The following is a 17,347-nucleotide window of genomic DNA, read 5'->3' as shown; positions in this document are numbered from 1 at the left end:
CACCTGAGCTCTGGTAATTTCCATAGCCTCAAATCAGTTAAGCTAGGGAAGATAACTAAATTTCTGGCTGATTCCTCCAAGGCAGTCTCTTCACGTGCAGCAATCTCTACTAATCCCTCACAACATATGACTTCTAGTATTTCAAGGCTTTCAAGTGTGCCTTGGGCCATCGATGTTGGAAACAAGCTCTTCAAGCTTCCACATCCTCGAACATAGACGTGTTGCAGAGATTGGAAGATGAGAATTTCCTGAGGGTCCTGATTCCAAACTTGCTCCAGATTGGGTAACTCTTCCAATGTCATACTTTTCAGTGGAAAAGAGAAGGGGGTGGACCAGCGGCCCACCTCAAATACTGCTCTTATGGAATCACAATTCCGTACTTGTAAATCTTCCAGGTTATTAAGGAAGCGAAGCAAATAAAAAGGGATCACATAATGTGATAAAAATGGGCAACCGTCCACTATCAAAGTCTTCAACTTGCTGAAGCCTCCATTTGGGACCGACATTGCACCATGCCATATATCTCCAAGCTCAGGGTGATCTCCAAGCTTTAAATCTTGCACGCCACATGTAAATTGTTCAAGCTGCTCGAGCAAAACAATTCAGTTATGTTATTTCTATAAGTTTCATAATAATTTTTTTATTGAGATGCTAATTCAAATGTTAAAATTCGAATTTATTTATTTTTCTAAGTTTATATTTTAATAATATTTTTGTCAAATATTATATTAGGAGAGTTCAAAATTTCATCTAACAGTAAAGATGTGCTGTGAAGGAAAAGATAAATGGAGAAATTTTAAAAGCAATTTAGCATGATTCTTGGAAGATATGTATTTGAAAAACATTACGATAAATATTCTTTAACTTTGAAATAAAATCTTGTAGTTATCTCCTGAAGCATTTTTCGATAATGTGAGCATATGTGATTAATTTTTTTGGGAAAGAGAACAGCAATAATCCATATAATAGAAATTTGAAAACAAATATCATACGCCTGGTGCAAAGCTTCAAAAATGAATAAAGAAATGGGAATATGGGATCACACTTACCTGTAAAGGGAAAAGCAAATTTATGGAAACATTTAGATTTGAGCTGGTGAATTGTTGTGGGGGGAAATCTTTGTATTCAACAGCCCCGGTTGAAACTCGTAGATGCTCAGTTGAATTTATGGTTCCATTGGAGAAAAATCTCATTTTGGGACATTGACGGACGAAGACAAGTTCCAAGCACGGGAAATTCAATGTTGAATTCCCAGAGTGAAAGCAGCCAAGCATTGGGAGAGACAGAAGAGACAATCTTTTAAGGTTGCTGAATGTTATATCATCTTCATGAGATGCATCTCCTTCTTTTGACGCTATTTCTTGTATGGATGCACAACTTTCAATAGACAGCACCTCTAGTAAAACTAGACTCCTTGCCGTTGACAATGTGAACAAATGTACCAATCCTCGACAATCATTTAGAACCAATTCCTTTAACTTTGAGAAAGATACAGCAGATGGTACCAAGTTCCTCAAACCATGACATTGGCCTACTTTCAACGTTTCTAGATTTTCAAGAATTGGGCCTACCCATGGCTGCTCTAATCCAATAGATTCTAGATATTCTAGATAAGTTAATTCCAATCCTTTGAGATGTGCAAACATGTCATTATCAAGATCCATATCAGGTCTCTGAGAACTGAAAATCTCTTTGAACTTACCACATGCCACTTGAAGCTTCTGTAAATTGGGAAATGACCACTTTTGGAAGAGTTCATATGGAAATCCATCTGTGTCCTCATGGAAACAATGTAATGTGAGAAATTTCACATTCTGAATGAAGTTTGCCTCCCACTTTCCTTGCCGATTAATATTCACGATGTCTGCCTTGTTCATTGACAATTGTTCTAGGTTGGGAAAACCCTGGTAATAACCAAATTGTTGTTAGATCTATTTCAGACATTTTCTTTTCTTAATCAAAGAAATGAACAATATTTTGAGTTTCAAGTGTTTTTTAAAAGAATAGTTCAACTTTGGTTGAGGACAAACCAAAATATGAATTAAAAGGCCAAAATCACAACTAAAGAGGACGTCATTGTTGCCACATCAAATTAAAAAAAAATTAACATATGTAAGAGGAAAAATACCTTTTCAATTGAGACAATAGCTTCCATATTTGTTGGAAAGATTCTCAATTGATCACAATGATATACTTCAAAAACCTTTAACTTTGGCCATTCCGGATAGTCTAATCCAGGATAGATGCACTTGAGCTGTGGCAAACTCCATAGACCCAACGTGGTTAGGTTTGGAAATATAACTGAGTTTGAAGTTGCCCCTCTTAGGACTGTGTCATCCTTTGCAACAATTTCTATTAATCCCGCACAAACTCCCACGTCCAGTACCTCGAGGGTTTCAAGTCTGCCATGGGCCATCGATGTTGGAAACAAGCTCTTCAAGCTTCCACATCCTCGAACATAGACGTGTTGCAGAGATTGGAAGATGAGAAATTCATAAGGGTCCTCGCTCCAAACATTCTCCAAAATAGGGAGTTGTTGCAATGTCAATGTTTTCAAGGGAATAGAGAAAGGGGAAGACAACGATCCCACCCCAAATATTGCCTTTACAGAATCACAATTTTGTACTCTTACATCTTCCAAGTTACTCAGGAAGCCAAGCAAACGGAAAGGGATCACGTAATTTGATAAAAATTGGCAACGATCCACTATCAAAGTCTTCAGCTTGCTGAAGCCTCCAGTTAAGACTGACATTGCACCTTGCCATATGTCTCCAAGCTCAGGGTGATCTCCAAGCTTTAACTCTTGCACACCACATGTAAATTGTTCAAGCTGCTGGAGCAAAACAGTTCAGCTATGTTATTTCTATGACTTTCATAATATTTATATGTGCAAATCATAAATAATTAATATTACTTCAGTTTATCAGCCACCTGTCACTTCTTACCATCGACTTTTTCCCCACAACTTTCTTTGGGATTTCAATGAATATTATGCTTGCCCAAAAAAAAAAAAGAAATATTACATAGTTTCGCCATTTTCATTTCTAACGCAAAAAGTTAAACTTTCCTCTACAAGAACATTTATAGACTCAACGTAATTAAACTCATTTTAACAAAAATCAATAAATTTACAAGTGTTAAAGTGCAACATAACGAAGATTTATATTGCAAGATAACTAAGACATTGACCAACACGTTTTGCATATAAGATAGGAGTTGGGTAGTTGAGATAGAGGAAGGAATTAAAAATTATTTTTGACTGAAAAATATGCGCTAATTTTAGAGGAAATTTTTATCAAATATTTACAAGACCAATGATGCCATCTGGCCATGAATGTTAGGCCTTGATGTTATGTTGGAAAGAACGGTGGGAAGGTGACGGCAAAAAATTGGAGAAGTTGAGATAAAAATGTTGAAACAAATATGAGATTAAACAGGAATTAACATGATGCATAGTGATTATACATGAGGAAAATAGAGATGGCTTTGCATCTATCGAGCTTGAAATGGCAAAAAAAGAAAAAAAAACATATAAGATATATAGTTCAAATATTTGAATGAAAACCAATAGAAATAGAAGCATCAGTAAGTAGAGTTGAATACGTATAGCGTTTTAAAAGTTTGTTGATGTTGTTAGTTAAAAAACTAAATAAAATAACTTGCTCGCTTCATTGCTTTAAATATGCAAACATAATAAATTATTAATTCAAGATACTCATAAAACAGTTAAAAATATGGCTATTTAAAGTAATTATTGCTTGCACAATGAGACGTTAGGAATTATAATTATACTTAACTAATTAAGTTTATAAATGTTCATAGGAAAAAGTGTGTTTAAAAATTTTAAATTATAAGTTCAAATAATTTATACAATATGATAAATAAAAATGTGTGCTGAAATATATGTTTAACCATTTAAAAGAAATTAAATAAATAAAATTCAGCAAATGTGAGGAAAAATTAGAATTGTAAAGTTTTATAATATAAATATAATCAAAATTAATAAATCTTATAATATATCAGAAATCAGAAAGTTTGAAAATATGTATTAGAATTATTCTGATTGTATAAAAGCTACTAATTTTGCAAATATAAATGTTAATTAGTTGTTATGTTAACTTGGGGTATTGTTTTGACTAATATAAGATTATTACAGTTTTCTCCAAGTAACCCAAAAAAATATACAATTGTTCTTAACTAGAATAGCACCGGCGTCTAAAGAATGAAAAAGTAGTTTAAGTCGATATAATTATAATGATATTCAACTCCTATTTATTTGTGATTTGCTAATTCAAAAATGTTTTTCTATGAAATTATGATAATTATAATAAGTTAATTAAAAATTAACAGTCAATTAAAAACAAGAAATTAAAAATGGGAACCAGATTGTATGCTGATTAAAGTTGTCATTACGGTCATATGTGTATGTAATTATGCTGGGGAATGAATACTTATTACCTTCTCATTGAACGATTTCTGCATCGTGGTGTTGAGATCACTGTAGTTGTGCCAATCATATTCGTTGTCCCTGAAATATTCTATTCCTTTGAGGTTGGGCGCTCTTACAATCCCTTGAGAGAAACATTTCATCTTTGGGCATTCTTTGATGGCAGGCGATAGCGGAGCAGAGAATTCTAAAGTGGCATTCCCTGAATAAAAGCTCACTAGGCTTGGCAAATCACTCAAAGCTATATGTTGAAGCCTTTCAAATATTATCTCATCTGAGTCTGATTCATCAATCTCATGACTCACTATGTGTGTTATTGATCCACATTCAGTTATCACAATTCTATGAAGTTGCACCAAACTCTTGGCCACTGAAGATGAGAACAGAGAAACTAACCCGTGGCATTGCACTATTACCAATTCTTTCAAATTGCAAAATGATAATGCAGAGGAAGGCACCAGAATAGTCAAACGAGGGCAATTCCTCATTCGAAGCGCTCTCAGATTCTTAACAATTGAGTCCACCCAGGAGTTATCTAGCCCAATGGATGAGAGCAACGGCAGCGAATATAGCTCTAATTCTCTCACTTGTCCAAGAGCATCGGTGACATGATCAATATCTTCGGGTCTTTGAGAGGGGAACATCTCATCCAATGCATTGCAATTACTTACGATGAGACTTTCTAAATTAGGTACCTTCTGAAAGAATTTAAAAGGCAAAGTAGCCCCTGCTTCATAGGAATCACCAAAGTCCAGATGCAAAGTTTTTAGTTTGTGAAGCAGGTTATCAGGAAAATATCCATGTGATAACATCATCACATCATTCCCATTGAGAGTTAAAAATTCCAAGTTCTGAATAACCTATTAGTGAAAACAAACAACAAAGAATAAGAATAAGGATTATGTAAATAGATACTTCCTTTTCACAATACAAGAAAAAGAAAGTAAAGGAATGATGGAAATGAAGATCAAATTACCTTTCCATCCATGAAAAGAGATTTTCTGCTAGCCGAAATATTGGCTTCATCCTCACATCTTATTGCTCCCTGGTGACTTCGAAAATCAGATGAGAATATTTCTAATTTATTACAATCAAACACGCTTAGACTCACCAAGATGGAAAATTCCAGAGTGTATCTTCCAGGATAAAAGAACTTGAGGCTTGGTAAATGGTACATAGTCAAAGTGGTTAAATAGTGGAATTCAAATTTTCTGCTAGCTCCCTCTGCCACGGCTTCTTCCTTTCCGACAATTTCTTCCAAAGCATGACATTGCCTTATTTCAAGTTTCTTGAGTCTCACCAGATTTCTTGCCAAAGATGCTGGAAAAAGATTTTTTATACCCGCACAATTAGAAACAATAATTTCTTTCAGATTTGGAAAACTCATAATACTATGAGGATCTTTGCTCCAGATACACTTCAAATTCTGCAATCCATCTAAAGTAACTCTTTTCAAATAAAAGGGCTTTCCCTTTATTTCTGTCAAATTGTTGCCATCAATATCAAAAATAACCTTCACTGGACTCGAGCTTACTTGCAATTCCTCCAATTTCTTAAAGTAAGGAAGTAACCTAGAAGGAAACACTTCTGACAGAAATGAACAATTCTTCACTATCAATGTTCTTAGATTGTTAAAGCAGTTGGTTGGCGGGGAAATTTCTTCCCGCCACAGTTGTTGTAGCTCAGGATAACAAGAAAGTTCTATATTCTGACAGAACTCAAAAAGAACCTACAAAATCAAATAACTTTAGATGTCATTAGGCTAATCTTAATAAAGTAATAAGAATGCAATTTTTTTACTGCAAGAATAAAAATCTTTTCTTTGACTTGGATAATTGATTATAATATTTCTAATTAGGATTCACATGATCATGTTAAAGTATAATAGTAGGTACCTTGTCCGTGAAAATTTTTTGGATTGTTGAATTCAAATCACCTTCCCAGTACCATTTATCTCCCTCTTCCCCTGCTACAATATCAACTTTTTCTAATTTTGGTGTGCTTATAATGTTCTCAGAGAATTTTTTCAGCTTAAGGCAGTCGCTTACTTTCACCTCTTGAAGTGACAGAAACCTGAAGACAAGTTTACTTTGGGAATTACAAAAACTTGCGAGGTTTCTTAGAGACATAAGTTCTAAACTTTTCAATTTGCCAAAAACAATCTCATCTTCTTTCTCTTCTTCATTCTCCTCCATGGTAACAATTTCCTCCATCATTGCACAGTCAGAAACCTTCATTATAGTCAGTTGAACTAAGGTTTTTGCAGTTGATGATGTCAATAAATTCCTTAATCTGTTGCAATTCCTGACTTCAAGATATGACAAGTGAGTTAATCCTACGGAAGAAGGAATTAAGTTTGTCGAAGAGTAAAAATCAATAATGCATAGCTTCTCAACTCGTTGAAGAATGGCACCATTTTCAAAGCCTATATTCAATGGAATACCTGACCACCGTAAACTCATGTTTTTAAGCTGTACGACAGTTCCAGTTTTCTCGAGGAAAACATGACTTTCAATAGGCAAAACCTCTTTGAGAACAGAATTGGACAAATTTAAGCTTTCTAGATTAGGAAATATGTGGAGAAACCAAAGGAGAATTTCAATGCTGCTCAATCCATCAAAGTCTAGCAGTTTTGTGTTGTGCATTAGATAAACATTATCGCCAATGGTGTCCTGCAACCATTTCCTTTCCTTCATCCCATGTATTCCTAGTTCCTCCAAGTTGGATATCACCTAAAAATCATCATGGGAAAAAGTACAATTTTAGAAGAAGAAATTAAACATTTATATTAATTAAATTAAAAACAAATCTTGTATACATGCATATGTACTTTTTTGCCATCATACAAAGAAAAAGCAAAGAATGAGACACATGTGTGAGTAAAGTATATGCACTGCTTTTTAGAAATTTATTTATACTTCTAAATGTCTTGTCAATGATTGTTGTTATTGTACCTTTGCTAAAGATGAGAGAATTGGTTTCACTTGGGAATGAGTTGTTTCAGTACCAAATGCTTCCAGCTTGTAACAAAAACCAAATAATAAAGAGGTCAATGCTGGAAGCTCTATAGCATGTGTTCCCTGATAGAAACACCTCAGCTCCGGTAGATCGAGTAATACAAGTGTGTTTAGCTTAGGATACTCAAACACTAAGTTGCTTATATCTGATACGTCACCTTTAGCTACAATTTCCTTCATGCCATCACAACGCACGATCACAAGCTTCTCCAGTTTCGTAAGATCATTGCCAATAGAAAATGGAAACAGATTTTCTAGGCTTGGGCAGTCACAGACAAAAACGTCTCGCAGAATTTGAAAGTTCAAAAGTCCTTGAGGATCCTTGTTCCACACATGCTTCAATTTTGGCAGCCTTTGTAAGTTAACAACTCGCAAGCTTGTTTCATTCTCACCACTTACTTGTGGTAAAGGCTGGCAGAAGTTGAATATCTCTTCCACTGACTTACAATTAGTAACCTCCAATATGCCAAGATTATGACATCTTTCTACCATGTAAGGAGGGACAATAGTGACAAGTTTGTGGCAGTCTCTAATTATCATAGATTCCAAACTGCAAAAAGAATTTATGCTAGCTCGGGCATGCCATATGGTTTTCAATTCCTCCATGTTGTTGATTTCAATTTTCTTTAATTGTGGAAAGATGTCAACATCCTGTGTATGAATCAAAGTAGTCATTTTGTAACCAAGATAACAAAAGAAAGATAATGCCTAGTTTTTGTGTCCAATCAAATCTCATAGAACCGCATACCTGACTTGCACTAATATCTGTTGGGTCAAAGATATCCTTCATCATATCGCATCCTCTTACAAAAAGGCTTTTCAATTTCATTAAATTCCCAACCATTGATAATGAAAATAAATATTTTAAATTACCACATTCATTCACATTTAATTTGGTCAAATGTTGAAAGGAGGAACTTGGCAATGGTTGGTCACCCCACACCTTCTTAATATTGATTAAGGATAACTCCAAGCTCTCTAGGTTGGGAACTGATACCTGCAAAAAGCGCACAAGAAATTTCAACCTTGAAAGTAACTGATTATGATTTTCATAAACAAGTTTTGTAAGAAAGTAAAACTTTAAAAGCCATGCCATGCCAACGCCCTCGATTTTAAAGTAAATATAATCTAAAATGTATAAATTAAAAAGTAAAGAGAAATATATGTATTGAAAGTCCATTGCGTACGTACCTCTGCATTAAATAATGGAATACAATCTGTGGCACTCTCCATCTTGTCATTTGCATAGAACCATGTTAAATTTGATGAAGATTGCAATGTCAAATAGCGTAATTGGGGTAATGAAATTCTATCATCTTCTGAATCAGTACCAATATTATCTTGTCTTTCCGCAAAAACAAGATACTCCAAAGAATCACATTCAGAAACTTCAAGTGTTTCAAGCTTTACGAGAAGTCTAGTCATGTCCAATGAGAAGAGATATTTTAGTCTGCCACAAATGTTGATCCTCATGGTTTTTAGACTTTGAAAAGAGACATCTCTGAGTTGACAATTGCAAATTTTCTCTAGGCTCTCCAATTTGTACAAACACATTGACTCCAACCAGGGAAAAGCCTTCACCTGATATTCCCACTTTGTTGAGTAGATTATATTCTTGATGTCACAATTTTTTTCAATGGTTAAATGCTTAAGACTTTGAAATCCTTCAACATCTAACTCATAGGTAAGATTCTGAAGACCATCTACTTCCCCTAAAAGCAACTGTTCAACATTTTTCAACAATATTTTAACCCACCTTTGCGAATGAATATCAATATCCTTTTTTAGATCCAATGCCAAGACTCTTGAAGCCTTGTATTGATAAGGCATCTGAAAATCTTCCAACAAAAGCATCTTAGAGTCCCCAATCATAATTTTATAGCTATCCAACTTGTCAAAGTCCAAGCTACTAGGCAAAGTTGTAATATCTTCTATGTGTATATCAAGATTTCTCAATTGTTGAAGAGATTCCAATTCAGCAAGGCTAGCAATTTCATTGTGATTTGTTTTTCTTTCAACACCCCATGGGATCGAGGTTTTTCCCATATACAACTCTTCCAACCTATTCAACTTTGACATGACATTAGATGGAATCACTTTAAGTTTAGTACAAGAACTGATGTCCAACAATTGCAGCATCCCTAGCTGCCTTAATTCACTAGGCAATAATTCAAATTTAGATCCCAAAAGGCTTAGAATTCTTAACTTCTTCAACTCACCAATGATTGATATGTTGTCACCTAGCACACATTTCTCCAAACAAAGCATTCTAAGCTTTATTAGGCATTTAATTGAAGAAGGGAAGCCTGATAGATCAATACCAGTCAATATTAACACTCTTAATTCTTTCATTCCTTCAAAAAGCTTGTCTGGTATTTTCATGGAAGGATCCTTACTATCAAGATGGAAGACTTTGAGCTGAGGGCAATTTATACCTTCTGGAATCCCATCAATGATGTCGCAGTAGTGCAAGGAGATAACAGTATACTTTTCAAATGTTTCTCTATCAGGCCATTCATCAAGCTCAGCATATCTTCGGGTAAAAACACCATTATGCTTGTAAGCTATTGATAAGGCGGCATCACGGATCATATCATGCATAGCAACACAATCAGGAGAATTAGTATCCAGCAACAAGCTTGAGTCTTTTAACTTCTTGATAGATTCATTTGTTCTACCTCGAACTTCTTTCATCGTGTTGACTTCTTGAAATATCCTTAAACCAATGCAATATTTCACCAAATACATAATTGATGGATCCTTACCCAAGCGAGCACAAAGCAAGAAAATAGACTTCAGCTCTTCACTTTGTAAGCGATCATAACTTAACATCGTAGAAAACTCCACAGGTTCTAATACTTCAATCATTTCTTGCTTCTCCAATTGTTGCAGCGCATTTTGCCAAGCAACTTTGTTCTTATTATTCTTTAAAGCTTTTCCAGCTGCTTCTATTGCCAATGGCAAATTTGCACATTTAAGAACAATTTTAGATGATATTGATTTCAACTCAGAATCATCATTAGTTATTCCAGCCACCTTGTTGAACAGCATCTCTGATTCTTCTTCCTCCATGACATTCACTTTAAAAATTGAATCCTTTACTTCCATTTCAGTTGACAATACCTCTTTGTGTCGAGAAGTCAACAAAATCTTGAACTTTTTGGAATCACTTGCCATCTTGTCGTCTTTCAACTGGTCATGACCAATGTTAGACATATTTGCGATTGTTTTCTGACTCATGTCATCATCCTTCAACTGAATTCCCAGTAGACTCAGGTCAAGTCTAGCCCAAAGATCATCCAAGATGACTAAGGTGTTCTCCTTCTCCTTCTTGAATCTCTGTCTCAAACGACCCGCTCTTCCAATCTCACTCTCGTCATCCAATCTCAAGCCTAGCATATCTGCTATCTCTCCTTGAATCTTTCTAACATCAGGAGTGCTCGTAATATTTGCCATAACCACAACATTGAATAGCTTTTCTGCTTTCACCTTCCTTGCAACTGCTTTAACTAAAGTGGTTTTGCCAACACCTCCTTGACCATAGATACCAATCATTTTAATTGTGGGATCACCTAGCGCTTTCATAACCTGTACTGCAATGGCATCTCTTGATTTAAATGGCTCATAACCATCATCATAAAGAGCAACATCCGATGCTTCGAGCTCTGGACGATAAGAAAAAGCAGCAAAGTTTGATTGCTGCAGCAGATCAACACAGTGTGGGATCATCTTCCTTGCTTGTCTGCCAAGCTTATGCCTTATCTTCAAGTTAGGAAATGAACCATAGGAGCACCCCGTCTTCTGGTGGCCTTCATCGCTTTGAAACTCCTCAATTTCTGCAATCTTCTCACTTGTCTTCGTCAACCAATTGGTGACAACATCGTGAATGTTCTCACCATTTCTTTCAGCACCTCGAACTCGAACTATCACACTCGCCCTTTGATCTTGGAGTTCCTTTACATGGCTTCGTAGCTCCTGACCATTGCTTCTGTAGTTGCAAAGGTAACCTAGTTGTCGTTTAACAGGTTCTACCATACCATTGAACACTGTCCCAAAAATGGTCGCTATAAACTCCATTCTTCTGTTCTCTCTCTTTTTGGTTTTCTTCTCTCTGTTTTCTTATGGTACACTATAATAACTTTCTTTCTGAGATAGGAAAATAGACGGTAAACAAGGATGAACTAGAACATTAACGGAAGGAACGCCATGGTTTTGCACAGTAGTCGTTGAGCAAGTACTACATAGAAGACAAATACAAAGGGATGATCAACACGAGAACGCAGTGAAAGAAGCAAGTGATACATGTTCATAAAGTAAAGATTAAACAGAAATAGCTAATGACGGAGGGAAGACTTCAAAGATTGAATTTTTGAAGGAATATCATAATTGGTACCCGAAACATGATGCCACAAAACAAATTACAAATCATCACATGGAGATGGACTACTTTTCTCTTCTTCTTATTACAGTCTGATATGTCCTCGTGTTTATTCATTTTGGTCTGAGTGAATTGTCATAGCTTATAAGCCCCTCTCTTTTCCGTTGTTTGGGAATAAACATGAAAACTGGCACATTCTAAGAAAATATATGGGGAAAAAAACTAAAAATTCCAGAAAGTTATACCGCTAGTCGTCATAAATAACATAATTTGTTTGTAAACTTTATATCTTATAACAATTTATATTTCATTAGTATAATTGTTCATTCATACTGATGTGAATTATTAAACTAAGTTAACAATGAAAACTCAAAAAAATTGGCACATAATAAATATATAGATTAAAAAATTAAGAATTACATAAAAATTCAACAAAATTATACTGTTACTGAGATATAAATAATATAAATTCATAGTTTTCAACTATTAAAAAAAATTAAAAGAATAAAATTTTTAGTTAATAGGTTGTATATAGTGAAAAATACAGTTAATATCCCTAATTATTCAAAACCGAAATCAGTCACCCAACATAGAAAATGATAGACACAGAGATGAGCATGTGCGTGAGAGAAAACCTACGGCCAGCGCCGTCGCCGGAGGAACAAGATGCCCTAGACAGAAGTCGAAAAAAGGTTCGGGCCGATGAAGCTACGTTCTCCAATACGCAGATTCTCACACCGAGGGTCGAAGAATGGATGAATGTTAATGGGAGTAACGTGGAACTACCTATGCAAGAGGATGAGTCTAGGATGGACGAATCGAAGGGAACAAGAGAGCGGCATGAGCCGAATAAGGGTGACACACTGAGGAAGAAATGGAAGTCGTTCAAGGCAGCTGTGACCAAAGAACCGGACGAGGTGGAAGAGGAGGAGGATTGGTGGAGCAATGGAAGATGGAAGGAGAGAATCAAGGTTGTTATGACGGACAGGGGTCCGAACGTAATTATCCCCCCAGAGGAGAAAGAAAGACTAGGGAACCGTTGGAAGAATGCGCTGATTGTAAAGTTGCTGGGTAGAATGATCAATTCGGATTTCTTCGAACAAAAATTGCAACAGCTTTGGGCGAAACAGGGGGAGGTTAATGCTATTGACGTAGGGGAAGGTTTCTTCGTAGTGCAATTTTCGCATATGTCTGACTTGGAATTAGCTCTAACAGGTGGCCCCTGGTTACTGTATGACCACTACATCGCAGTCCAAAAGTGGAAGCCAGATTTTGACCCTGAAACAGAACAAATATCGACTATTGCGGCGTGGCTACGCATTCCGAAATTGTCCATGGATTATTACGACACTGGTCTCCTGCATGTATTTGGCTCACAGGTAGGGAGGGTCCTGAAGATTGATAATGCCACTCTAAAACGCAAGAAAGGGCGATTCGCAAGGATATGTGTGGAACTGGATCTAAAGGCGCCTCTTCGACCGATGATCTTGATTAATGGTAAGGCACAAAGAATCCAATATGAAGGCATCCACCTGATCTGCTTTAGCTGTGGGAGATACGGACACGATTGTGATCACTGCACTTTCAAGAAAGAAGTGTCTCAAGGTAAGGTAGCCCCCACGAGTAAGCAACCTGATCCGAACTCCAGTAGCACAAGCCAAGCAGAACACCCATCGACGGTAGAAAGCGAACTGAGTAAAGGGGAAGAGGAAGATGCAAGGAACCAAAGACCGGCGGCGGTAGAGTACGATAACTGGATGGTGGTCCAATGCCCACGGTGACCTCGTTGGTAAGGACAGTTGAACGGGAAACAGAGTGAAAACCGGCGAGACTTCAGGGGTACTTTCAATGGGGGTCGAGGTTCTCGGTTTCAAATTTTGAATATAGCAGAAGATCCAATCCCTGACACTTCACCGAAATTTGAGGAGGACGGATATACAGGCAAGGTAACAAATCATAGGGAATCGACTAACGGCGGGAAGAATTTAGATAATATTGAAAAGGGAACGCGTGTGGGGCCAAGGAGGAGTCATGTTGAAAATGGACCAAGGGAGACTGTGTCAATGGCAACTAACATAGTGGGCCGTTTTAATCGAGGGCCTGGACAAAGTGAAATGGCGGTGCTGATGAGGGCCAAGGATAAACTGGATTCGGACAGGCCGGGATCTCTACAAACACTACCTGGGCTGGGAGGGTCACACCAGAATGGATTATGACCAAGTTTGGCAACGGAAGGGGCAACAACAGTTGTACAGGATCAAGATGACGTCAACCTGGGAGACATAGAGGACGACGATCCCATAGACCCAGGTGAGAAGGAGGGGAACAAAGTTTATGCCCTCCCTAACACACTGTCAGCTGGGCCCGAAGATGAAATGATGATTGAGCATAGGTCTCTGGTTCTGGCCGACCAATGACGGACTTCTCCCGTGCTTACCCCAAAATAATTATGGTAATCATGATGAACAATATACTAATATGGAACTCTCGTGGAGTAGGGGGAAAAGCGTTTGTGGGTCTTTTGGTAGAGTTAAAAAGAAGGCACGGATTAAAATTTTTAGCTTTATTGGAACCCAGGCAATCTGGCGAACGAGCGAAGAAAATAGCGAAGAGAGTCGGCTTCAAGAACCAGGACATAGTCGATGCTACTGGTTTTAGTGGTGGAATCTGGTGCTTCTGGGATGAGGATGTGGACTTTGTGGTCAAGAGTAAGAGCTCACAAGTGTTGCATGGGACGTTTAACTTGAATGAACAAGAAGCCTGGGACTTATCTATAGTTTATGGACACCCTAATCCTACTATCCGACGAGGCCTTTGGCAGCAACTCCATGAGATTAAAGAACAGGGTGTTGGCAGGTGGTGCATAGGCGGTGATTTTAATGCCACTCTAAATATAGCTGAGAGGAAGTCAGCCACGCAATCAGTAAGGGGTCCAGACTATGATTTCGTCAGGTGGTTTCATGATAATGGCGTGAACGAGATTGACTTCCAAGGCCCCAAATTTACGTGGCACCGTGGTGGTTCGTACAGCAGGATTGATCGAGTGCTTGCAAACCCGGAATGGTATGAAGCTTATTCGGAGGCAGTAGTCCTGCATCTACCAAAGCTAAAATCTGATCACTGCCCTCTGCTACTAAGGTTAGATAAGAGCGGTCCAAGGTATAAACCAGATACTTCATTCCGATTTTTCGCGCCGTGGGTGACACATGAGGAGTTTCCAAGGGTGGTGAAAAATTCGTGGAGATCAGAGAGACAATGGGAAGAAAATGTAGAAAAGTTCCAGGATGAAGTCACACACTGGAACAAAGAAGTCTTTGGCAACATAAATAAACGAAAGGCTTCTCTTTTAAAGGAGATAGAGTATATGAATGCTAGAGGGGGACTTAGTGAGTTCTGGGAACGCAGAATGAATGAAGTATGGATGGAACTAGAAAAATGTCTTATACAGGAAGAAATCATGTGGCTCCAGAGATCAAGGTGCAACTGGTACTCCCAAGGCGACAAAAATACACGGTACTTTCATACCGTCACAAATTGTAGAAGAAAGAGGAAATTTGTGGAAGCTTTACAGGTGGAAAATGGTGATTGGTGCTATGACCAAGAAGAATTGAAGAAGAGAGGTACGATCTTTTATCAGAATCTTTTCCTAGAAGATGGTACTGTACACAACAATATCTTGTTCGGCTGCACGTTTCCCCAGGTTGATAACGAAACTCTTATGTCTATGGGTCGGAGTGTAACGGCGCAAGAAGTAAAACAAGCTATCTTCGACATGGGGCCTTTAAAAGCTCCAAGACCAGATGGACTAAACCCATTATTTTTCCAAAGCCAGTGGGACGTGGTGGGCCCTTCAGTGTTTCATTTTGTAGACTTTGTTTTTCAACACCCAACGGAGATTAAAAGGGTGAATGGAACCAATATAGCCTTGATACCTAAGATTGATAAACCCCAGAATTTCTGCGACTTCCGACCGATAAGTCTGTGTAATGTGATTTATAAGGGAGTGACTAAGCTCTTAGCTAACAGGCTAAAGAAGCTTCTACCAAGTGTGGTGGGACCGAATCAATGCAGTTTTATCCCGGGCAAACAAATATCTGATAATATAATACTGGCACAGGAGATTATTCACTCTATGAGAACGATGAAGAAGAAAAAGGGGTTCATGGCTCTGAAAATTGACTTGGAGAAAGCCTATGATAGAGTCCGGTGGGATTTCATTATCCAATGCGTTAGGGAGCTTAATATCCCTGCAAATTTCATTGACCTTATTTATCAGTGCATATCCTCTGTTGAAATGAGAATTTTGTGGAATGGTGCAAAAGGGGATAGTTTCAACCCGTCACGTGGTATCCACCAAGGTGATCCTATCTCACCTTATTTGTTTGTCTTAGTTATGGAAAAACTAGCACATCTCATCCAGAGTGAAGTTTTTGAAGGCAATTGGATCCCTTTTCAACTAAAAAAGAATGGGATACAGATTTCCCATCTTTTCTTCGCCGACAATCTTTTCCTATTTGCTGAAGCTAGCATGGACCAGGCAGGCCTGATTAAAGCTTGTCTAGATGATTTTTGCCTGGCCTCAGGTGAAAAAGTTAATAACAGCAAGTCGAGAATTTATTTCTCAAAGAACGTGAACCATGTTAAACGACAGGAATTAAGCGACTTTCTAGGCTTTACACCTACAAGTGACTTGGGAAAATATTTGGGTGTACCATTACATCATAAGAGGGTGGTGAAGAGTACTTATCAATATATCTTGGATAGAATGGAGAGAAGGCTTACATCCTGGAAGATGAATACGCTATCCATGGCGGCCAGGCACACGCTAGTAACATCTGTTGTGTCGGCCATACCGCAATATACAATGCAAACAGCAGAGCTACCTTTGTACATCTCTGATGAGATTGATAAAAGATGTCGGAATTTCCTATGGGGCAATACGAACTCGGCAAGAAAAATCCATCTAGTGGCCTGGGAGGATATTTGTAGAAGCAAAGAAGAAGGGGGTCTAGGACTGAGAAGTGCCAGGAAACAAAACAAAACGTATATGATGAAGTTGGGTTGGGGGCTCACGAAAAGAAGAGAGGCGCTCTGGGTGAAGTTCCTATGTGAAAAATATAAATGTGGGAATGATGTGATCTCGAAAGTGGAAAGAAGGAAGAGTATGTCTCAAGCCTGGAAAGGCATACAACATGCATGGGAGGTGACCACGAAGGGTTTTGAATGGAAGTTAGGTAATGGCTTAAACGTGTCTTTCTGGAATGACTTCTGGTTGCCACATCAGGATAAACTGGTTAACCGTACAGTTGCTCCGCTGCCTCTGTCTATCAGAAATGATAGAGTTGCGGATTATATAGATGAGAGGGGTAACTGGAAATGGCACCGGTTCACCAGGTATCTACCGAGCTCGGTGACTAACTGTATTCAACGACTATACCCGACAGTTGGAAGGGACGGCACAGATACTGTACGTTGGAAGGGCACCTCATGTGGGGATTTCTCCAT

At 37.8% G+C, this 17,347-nt stretch overlaps 1 protein-coding gene across 1 annotated transcript; it reads right to left on the bottom strand.

The window, feature by feature from the left end:
- Positions 1-5,482: 5,482 nt before the first annotated feature.
- On the bottom strand, positions 5,483-11,541 carry LOC114718034 (uncharacterized). Its single transcript, XM_028903285.1, has 6 exons — positions 8,656-11,541; positions 8,213-8,461; positions 7,402-8,115; positions 6,343-7,179; positions 5,559-6,176; positions 5,483-5,524 (listed from the first exon to the last, which is right to left on the bottom strand). Exons 1-6 carry the CDS (start codon positions 11,539-11,541, stop codon positions 5,483-5,485), a joined length of 5,346 nt encoding a protein of 1,781 aa, XP_028759118.1.
- Between the last annotated feature and the right edge of the window lie 5,806 nt (positions 11,542-17,347).

Source organism: Neltuma alba, unplaced genomic scaffold, assembly GCF_004799145.2.
Source record: "Neltuma alba isolate B1F8T4 unplaced genomic scaffold, ASM479914v2 tig00011794_pilon, whole genome shotgun sequence".
Taxonomy (NCBI): Eukaryota; Viridiplantae; Streptophyta; class Magnoliopsida; order Fabales; family Fabaceae; genus Neltuma; species Neltuma alba.
This window is presented reverse-complemented; position numbering and strand designations above follow the sequence as displayed.

Bases quoted from the DNA above. Each gene is read 5' to 3' on its own strand.
- LOC114718034 (XM_028903285.1), bottom strand. From the start codon at position 11,541: ATGGAGTTTATAGCGACCATTTTTGGGACAGTGTTCAATGGTATGGTA. The intron at 8,116-8,212 runs GTATGCGGTTCT...ATTCATACACAG, and splicing joins CAGATATTAGTGCAAGTCAG to GATGTTGACATCTTTCCACA. The intron at 7,180-7,401 runs GTACAATAACAA...GATGATTTTTAG, and splicing joins TTCTCTCATCTTTAGCAAAG to GTGATATCCAACTTGGAGGA.